The sequence below is a fragment of the Benincasa hispida genome, chromosome 11 (assembly GCF_009727055.1).
Source record: "Benincasa hispida cultivar B227 chromosome 11, ASM972705v1, whole genome shotgun sequence".
In the NCBI taxonomy this organism is placed as follows: domain Eukaryota; kingdom Viridiplantae; phylum Streptophyta; class Magnoliopsida; order Cucurbitales; family Cucurbitaceae; genus Benincasa; species Benincasa hispida.
Genome location: NC_052359.1, coordinates 1,361,344 through 1,370,662, shown reverse-complemented (window position 1 = coordinate 1,370,662; position 9,319 = coordinate 1,361,344). Strand labels below are relative to the sequence as shown.

At 30.8% G+C, this 9,319-nt stretch overlaps 1 protein-coding gene across 1 annotated transcript; it reads left to right on the top strand.

Moving 5' to 3' along the window:
• Positions 1-294: 294 nt before the first annotated feature.
• LOC120089709 (ubiquitin carboxyl-terminal hydrolase 3-like) lies at positions 295-3,992 on the top strand. Its single transcript, XM_039047076.1, has 9 exons — positions 295-490; positions 1,134-1,265; positions 1,372-1,413; positions 1,819-1,924; positions 2,371-2,429; positions 2,625-2,699; positions 3,144-3,192; positions 3,348-3,424; positions 3,608-3,992. The coding sequence occupies exons 1-9, from the start codon at positions 416-418 to the stop codon at positions 3,725-3,727; spliced, it is 735 nt and encodes a 244-aa protein (XP_038903004.1). The 5' UTR covers positions 295-415; the 3' UTR covers positions 3,728-3,992.
• The last annotated feature ends 5,327 nt before the right edge of the window (positions 3,993-9,319 follow it).

Genomic DNA, 9,319 nt, shown 5'->3' with positions numbered 1-9,319 from the left:
GAGGGTGAAATAAAAAATTAGAAAAAACTCAAAAATTGACTGGCCAACACTTTCATATTTACAAATATTTTAAATAGGTGATATATTTTTAGATTTTTTCTCTTATTTTACCATCTATTACAAATATCTATTTTCCTATTATAAAAAATACCCTCTGCTCGTGGGCTTACAAAAAGCGATTTGGGCCTGGGCTTTATTTCTGTGTTTCTTAGTGGGCTCGTTTCCAGGCCCATTAAACCACGAACCGTTACGAAACTTATATATAGATCGAGTCGAATCGGCAAAATGGTTGCGTCGTTTCGAAGCAAAGGATTGATTCCGATCCGAAGTCCTAAAACCGAGCATTGAAGTAACTGCTGTTTGCATATTCCATTGCTGTAATCGGAGTGTACTTGAAGAAGCTCAGAAGACGATAATGGCTGCTATTAACGAAAGCTCTTCAGCTAAACGGTGGCTTCCACTTGAAGCTAACCCTGATGTTATGAACCAGGTATGGATTTGAGCTCTGGTTAGTGGAAAGACAATTCGGAGGGTGAGAATTGAAGAAGATTCCGGTTTTCTATCTCGATTTTGAAGTTTCCTTTGATAGGATATAGTTTCTTTAAGTGTCAATGCGTTTTCTTGATGTATATCTATACGGTTTTCGTGTCTGTTTCTTGGTTTTGGAATTACGTAGAATGTTTCTGGTCTTTTTCTTTTTTCTTGTTTTTACTGGCATTGCTGTTTTTTTTTTCCTGGAAATGTAACATAGGTAATTGGTGCTTTGTGTAGCGAGCTGCATGTTGTTGAAATGAGAAAGAATTATGGAAGAAGATATAGAACATTTTTCTTTTTTGTCAATTTCGTTTGGTCCTTTGGATATGAATTTATGATTCTTAGTTTATCTTGATAAAGATGGTGTATGTTATTGGAATCAGGGCTACTTTTGAAGTGATCGTTTTCTTTTCCTTCCATTGAAATAATGTTTTGCTACCATATATACATATACATACAAAACCAATTGCTGCATGATTTTAGAAGATGATAGAATTATCAAGTTTCCTTCCTTCGTTTATCTGGCATCTTTTTTTTGGTTGCAAGAACTTCCATATTACCTCTAATGTTTGACTAACTTCTGTTTTGTTATTGCAAAGTTCCTTTGGGGTCTCGGTCTTCCTAAAGATGAAGCAGAGTGCAATGATGTTTATGGCTTGGATGATGAACTCTTGAACATGGTGCCTAAGCCTGTACTGGCGGTGCTGTTTCTTTATCCCGTCACCCAAAAGGTTTGCTTGCGGATAAAGTTCAGTTTTAACCTATGGATTTGAAGAATTCCATTGACATGTAATGAAGAAATAGTTTTCCATTTTCTAAATGTTCTAATGTTTTCAGAGTGAAGAAGAGAGACTGCAACAAGAAAAAGATGCAAAGAAGGTGAGTATGAGCAGTGACAAGTTAAGCAAGTGTATTAAGTCCTCTCATATATTATGTCATACCACTAGGCTGAACCATGTAGATGCGTTTTCCCTAAATTAGGATGTTACCTGATGTTTGTCCGTTGTATCAAAGGTTCTGTCATAACTTGTTTCAAATTTTCCATCTGCAAATCACGTAAAATGTTTCAAGAAATGGTGAGAGATGCTAGACAATAAAAAATGGTATCACTAATATTCACAAAAATAAAATGTCTGTCTGGTTACATAATGTAGTATGGACAGTCCAATTTTGGTGCGTTTTATTGGGCTTTTTTTCTTTTTCTTTTTAATACTATATTTAAAACGTTTTATAACTGTAAGTGTTATCTATAATAAGGCTCTTTCCTTTCTGTTGTGACTCTAGGATTATAGCGATCAAGTATACTTTATGAAACAAACTATTGACAATGCCTGTGGAACTATTGGACTTCTTCATGCCATAGGGAACATTACTTCGGAGATTAAGCTTTGTAAGTACTGAGTGATGCTAGCCAATTTAACGAGGTGAAATATATCTGAGTCTGAGTGATGCTACCCAGAGGCCTGTCTTGTATCTGTTCTCCTCTTGTTTGCACTTACAGAGTACAATAGAGAATTGGTCATTTAAGGAGTGAAGAAAGCTATCTATCGTTGAAAAAAAGCAGCACATGATTTAAGTATGAAAGTGAAACTAAGAGTTATTCTGCCGGGTCATTCATATGTTTAATTTGGCGACCTTGTCCAGGTAGCATGGAGGTTTGAGTATCTTCAGTTCTGTGGCTGGCCACGCTCATTATACTTAATCATGTTGAAGTTTCATCAGTGTCTACTTCCTGAGTGATTACTTTGCTGCTGTCATGATATTCTTTCAGTTCTGGCACACTCGTTCTTATCTCCTGTTTTTCTTTCTTTTTTTTTTTTTTTTTTGTGTGTGAAGCCGAGGAATCATTCTTGGATAGGTTCTTCAAGTCTACCAGAAGCATGGATCCGATGGAGGTTCTATTTACAAACACATGCTTCTCTCCCCACTCCCCTCCTCCCTTCCCACCCCCATTACCACCCAAAAATATTCCTTTCAAGAAAAGGACAAACATAACTTGAAACACAAGGAAGAAAATATTATATTTCTCTATCCTTTCATTTTCCAGCTGGTGTTTTCTTCTAATAGCTGTATGTTGTTCACTTTGGTAGCGTGCAGCATTTCTTGAGAAAAACAACGAAATGGAAGTTGCGCATTCAGTAGCAGCAACTGCTGGTGATACAGCAGTAAGATTCTCTTAAGTTAACTGAATTATGGTTGCGAAGAAGAATAGAATAATTTTTTTGTTTGTTTTCTTTGAGTGTGTTAAAAATAGATGGATATACAATTTTTTCCCCATTTTATAGCTATAAATTTCATGGGAAAGAGGGGTGCTTTTTACCAAGGGAGCTGAATTTTAATAATTAAATTGTAGATGATCAGTGAAAATGGACTATCTGATAACAAGTAGATAAGAGATCCAATGAACATAAAATTAATTCACCGGAACAAATGCTCTTTATTTCTCCCTGTATATGAATGCGCTTATACGAGTGTATACACCTTTTCTATTGATTTAACTCTGTCGAGTTCTATTCATTTTCTTCCTATCTTTTAAGTAAATTTATATCATTATGTGTTCATGCAATATCCATTTTTGGCTTATTTTTCCTTCAACTGATTACTGGCAGGCTCCAGAAAACGTTGATACTCACTTTATCTGCTTCACATGTGTGGATGGTACACACTTATTGGAACTCTCTCTCTCTCTCTCCCCCCCCCCATATATATATAAGGAGAAAAAATTGCTTCTTTTTCATGTCTACATTGAATTGCATGATCAGATTTTGAAGAAATGATCTAATCTACAATATCCTAATTGCTGGTTTATATAGGGAAACTTTATGAGCTCGACGGGGTAAAATCAGAACCAATATCACATGGTCCATCATCACCCAGCAGTCTATTACAGGTAAATAATTGCTCTGAAAGATCATCCAGAAGAATCAATCGTGAAAGCAAAAAAGCATATGTTGTTCTGTTTGAATCGCGTTGTATGTTTGTCATATTTTGGCCCAATTATTTCATTAATGAATCGTACACAACAAAATATTACATTTATCTGCATTAAATGAAATGATTGATGAAACCACAGGATGCAGCTCAAGTCATAAAAGGCATAATCTCGAGCAATCCCGACTCACTGAGATTCAATGTCATTGCCATTTCAAAAAAAGCTGGGGATGCATCTGAAGGCGACCAAGGTTCGATCTGATCTTGGAATGACCAAATTCTATGCCTACTTATCGTCATATGTAGATGAGTGTATGAGGAATCTGTTAACTTGTAATGACACGTTTCCGATTTTACCATAGTTTAACAAAGTGTTTAGTACTCGCATCAGATATTTTGTGGTTTTAGAAAAAAGTTGTTCATTGCTTTGTTATTCAAGATATGGAAGGTTGACAAGAATGCAAGTGATATTGATTGATTTGTGTAATCGACAAATCAAATCATAAAAGACTCAAATTAGTCTAAAATTATGAGTCTAAATTTTGACCCAAAATTTTGGATTTGGAAAATTAGCCGGCATCTTGCCTTCTTGAATATAGTAGTAAGTTATTGGGGGAAGATATTGAAGATGACTTTGTAAGATGGCTGAAGTTTGTTTGGTAATTTCAAGTTTTGTCATATTCATAATTTTGAAATGTATTAAGTTTATGTTTGTGAATGATTTTGAAAGGATTAAAATCACTTTTATCATGTTTAAAATTATTCTAAAACAGATTTTTAATAATATTTAAATTCATATTTCTAAATGCAACTTTTATATAGATCTAATTTTGAATGATTAAAATCATGTTTCATACTTTTTTTTTTTTTTTCTTTTCTTTTGTTTTGGGAGTAAAAATCTTTTAGAGTTATGAAAGAAATCTTAGATTTTAGAATGGTGTGATAAAGATCTAGAACAAAAATTGGATTGTCACTTATTTTAAGTTATTATCATATCGTTAAAGTCGCATGCTTACGAAAACTTTATAATTGCAACAAGAATAAGATTATTTTTTAGACAGAATAAAGTCTAGCTTTATTTAGCTCAACATATATTTTGTGAAGGTCAAGTTCTTGAATTATTACACGTTGTAACTATTTATTATATGGTTCAAATTTAGCCAGATCGAGTTTAATATCATGTCAAACTCGTGTCACACCTAAATAAGTTTTTTTCCTTTTCTTTTTATAATGTTCTTTCATTGTAATCTAGGTTCTTGGAAATTAAATTAATACAAATCTTAAATAAGAAGGATTTGATTGTTACGCATAAAGTTTAGGTGTGTGTGTGTTTTTTATAGAAGAAAACAAATTATTACATATAAAAAAGCCCCTTGAGATTATAAAATCAAAATTATGAACTGAGGAAAATGAAAGGTGGTTGTTTCATTTCGACAGATCTTTATGTTGTTTACTGCTTGGATGTATCATTATTTCCGATCAAGTTCAGCCCTTCCGATTAAACTAGTATAAAACTTGAATTATATTGATTAGAGTCATAATCCAATGCTATCACTTTCTAATCCGAATCTTGGAAGGAAGTTACCTGGAATAGGGAAAATGAAAGCCTTCCAGAAGCAATCATATTTTTCTAATAAATTTGGAAAAGTATTCCATACTATCTCCATTATTTAAGAATTGTGTGACTCATAAGATAAAATAATATGTATTTTTTAAACATATATAATGATATATTATTATACCAAATGCTAAATTGAAGAGAGATGCATTATTGGATAAAATTTATAGTACTACCTAGTAGTAAGTACTGCTTTAACTCAATTTTGAGTCTTTTGACTTGTTATTAGATAATATAATATTTTAATCTATATAGATCATAATGTTAAGACTTAGTTTGGGATTGTTGTAGGTTTTAAAATAATTGTTAGTAGTTATATTTTTCAAAAAGTCAACGGTAAGAACTAAAATAGTGTTTGGTAAAGTTTAATTTTGAATTATAAAAAATTGGTTACGGTGTGTAGTAAATTAATATTAAATTTGTGTATTTTAGTTATATGAATAAAATTAGATTATTATTTTAATTATTTTTTATATTTATATTTAATTTATGATTTATTATAATATATTTATTTGAAAATATGTATTATTTGGATTGAAACCAATTTTGTTTAGTTAACTTTTTTATATACATATTTTTAAAATTATTATAAGAAATTGAACCTATTAAAATTTGGAATCAATGTGAGAAAATAAATTAATGAAATGAAAATTTGAGATGAATAAAGAAAGATACCAAATTTTTAATAAAACTATAATCTAAAAGCTCCATTAAATACATTTTACACATTAGAACAAATTTAAAAACAATACTAGATAGATGAATAAATAAGTTGTTTTACCAAAAAGCTGTTAACATTCTCCTAAATAGCTTTTAAGATTACAAAAGCAATCCCAAACGGAGCCTTAGAATAATAACGAATGAAGGTAGTATGTAAATGGACAACTATAATACTAGTCTAGTGGATATTTTTCCATAATACTAAAAATTGTCCTAATAAATTCTCATACCTTCCACTCTACTAAATTTAATTGGATATTTATAAAATTTCTAGTATTAGAAGAATTTGGAATTTTCTATACTCACTCCATCTATTATGCACCACGTCATTATGCTTTAAAAAATTAAGTGGGATCTTCTGATATTAATGTGGGGTAAATCAATATTTACGAAAGACAAATCTACAATGTGAGTAAAGGGAGTGATACTCCGATAGTACTAGAATTTTTTCAACATCAACTGGATCTTAAATCTCACAAAAAAAAAAAAGTTTGAAAGAATAGAAATTCATAAGTATATCCCAAAACAAAGTATTCACTTTGGAGGTATAAAATAAGGTATTTCAATTAATGTTGACATATCAACATTTTCACATAGTTATGGAGTTTGACACTGATAGAAGGAATGAATCGATATCTCGATTATAACGTTAGAAAAATTGATAAGAGATAAGAAGAAGCAACAAACTAATGTTATTAATATTAAGATAAAAAAAATAATATGTTGGTATATATACATATACACATCATCCTCACTTGCCTTGAATGCTTCTAAAAGTGAAAGTTGTCTCCTAAACCGAGACGAGTTCTTTCAGCATGTTTTGTCCTCACTCACATGTATCCTAGAAAAATTTCCAGGAAGTCGCCCAACATAGAAGATTGCTCCAAGCTAAGCATGCTTAATTTTGATGTTCTTATGATTGAGCCACCGAAAAGGAAGATGCATCTTGTTGGTATAGGTAGTAATTTTCAATTCTTTTGAGCCTTTCTTAACCATACTTTCATGTCCTCAGGATCCCTTTGATTCGGATGTGATATTGGTTCATTCATGTACCCCTTCTAAACTCGGGTCGTTACGTATACACATATAGATATACATATATAAATACACACATACATACATATATACATACATAAATATGTATTATATCCCATAGCGTCGTTTTAGATCTGGGATCGAGCCAAGTATCACAACTTCTTCTACCCATTCTGTATATTGTCCTTTTTTTTTTGGGCTTGGAATACAAAATTTTTAGTAGACGAGATTTTACGAAAAAGTTCTTCATATTCATAGGGAGAACAACTATATTTTTTAATGTGAATTTAACATAATAGGTGAGAAACAACTATTTAAAAACTAATAATTTAATTGATTTAATTGAAAAAATAAAATTCTCTTTTGCGAGAACCTTAAGTATCACTTCACTATATATAACATATAACCGAACCCTTTTTTTCAAGACCAACTCGTCAGTAGTTAATAATCCTAGTGATTGAATTTAGATTCTATTCTGATAGGAAATGAGATATTCAAATGATTTATTTTTTATCGAATGACTATTCATCTATTGTATTTTCATGTAAATAGGGGCAAGAAAGCTCTATGGAAAAAAGATGGTTAAATTTGATGTAGTCTAACAGGGATTTAGAATACAGGTGTAGGCTAAGTAAATCAATCAATAGTCTTGGTCCTATTGAAAGTTACATATTTATATACATATACATATACTATATTAAAAGGGATTACAAGGGGAGAATTTTCTCATTCCCTTTTTGTCCTTACGTATTTTAATAATTCCTTTCTTGCCCTCATAACTCCTCAAACTGTTTAGATGACTCTTCAACTTACATAGTAGTTCATATGTCCATTGATATTGAAAGAACATGACTATTTAGGTTTGATGAGGATAAGACACATCTCTTCCATTGTAAGGGCATGAATGTATGATGTAACTATAAAAATAAAGAAATTAATGGTCAATGCATTCATTATCATTGAAAACTTTCAAATTCCACAAAATATTAAAAAGCAAAATCTATATCATCGATATTTATATCTATAATATATTAAAAGGAGCAATATGGGGAGAATTTTCACCTTTTTGCCCTTGAATCTTTTAAAATTTTCCACTTTGCCCTCATTTAATATTTTCTATTTTGCCACCACACTTAAACGTACAATATCACACATTTGAAATACTCTTGACACATCATTTCATAAGATACATCCCTTTACAAAATTGCATCACTACATAGACACATTTCTTCATATTATAACTACTCAAACTTCAAATCATAAATACAAATTTTCATTTTTAGAATGTTATCGAAATTTTAGATTGATTTTTAGAATGTTCTTTGGCCACATCTCTTCATTTTTAGAATGTTATCGAAATTTTTAGATTGATGTTTTCGTTCTCCATTTCAAGGTGGTCTTGATCCTTCTTCATATCTTTGTGATTTCGTTGGCCATTTTGATATGATGTTTATATATATAAATTGTTAGAAGAAATATATTTTACTAAATATATGGGTCATGTATCTATGAAATATACCCTATTTGGCGAGGTAGTTTCACAAATCTTTTCTAGTTTTTTTCTTATTTCTTTTCCCCCAATATTTTTTTCTTCTCTTTGTTTTCTGGTTCAGGTGCACAGGCGCATCACAGGTCTTTTAGCGCCGCCACACTAGTTTCCTCACTTCCATTGTCGTGTCGTCGTTGATCTGGTCTAATTACCACAGCCGTATAAAATTAATTAACGTGAAGGGGAGGGAGATGCAATTTCAAAATTTAGGTAAATAGTATATATAACATTTTTCTTTTTTAGTTTAATTTTACATTCATTTTTTATGTGAAAATTTTTAATGATTCCTATTTTTCCTTATATCCCTCCATTTTGGAACTTTTGGAAAAATTAGTTCTTTATAAAAACATCATCAATTTATATATATTTTTTCTTTTATAGGAATTACATATATTTGTGGTTGCTCCTCAAATTTGCTCTCTTTACAACTCCAAGATAGGGAATAAATTGAATCATAATGAATGCATGAAAAAAATAGAGAGAAGAAGAAGAGAGATTTAATCTTATGGATTTTTTTTTTTCAAACTCGGTGGTGATTCAGTTATTATATCCATTCCCTTTCATTTTTCATTCTATACTTTAAATTTTCTTCTATTTATTTTGATAGGTTGAATTTATCGTTATACTCCTGGAGTCTCGTTGTTTTGTAAAGATACACATTGTTTAATGAATAAAATAAGTGTTATTTAATTCTGGCATTTACTCATATCCAATAAACAAAGCTCCTTGGAACATATGAGAAGTAAGTATTCACACTTATTCAGTTAATCGAACTTGAGGCAAAATTTCAAGGACGGAATTTCTCTAAAGGGAAGGTAAATTATAAACCCCTAAACTCGATTTACTAGTTAATTATGCTTAAGTCCTCTTAATTATGTGTTTAATATCATTGTAAGTCTATGTTTATGATAATTGTAATGTTTGTAATGATA

Bases quoted from the DNA above. Each gene is read 5' to 3' on its own strand.
- LOC120089709 (XM_039047076.1), top strand. From the start codon at position 416: ATGGCTGCTATTAACGAAAGCTCTTCAGCTAAACGGTGGCTTCCACTT. The intron at 491-1,133 runs GTATGGATTTGA...GTTATTGCAAAG, and splicing joins ACCCTGATGTTATGAACCAG to TTCCTTTGGGGTCTCGGTCT. The intron at 1,925-2,370 runs GTAAGTACTGAG...TTGTGTGTGAAG, and splicing joins TACTTCGGAGATTAAGCTTT to CCGAGGAATCATTCTTGGAT.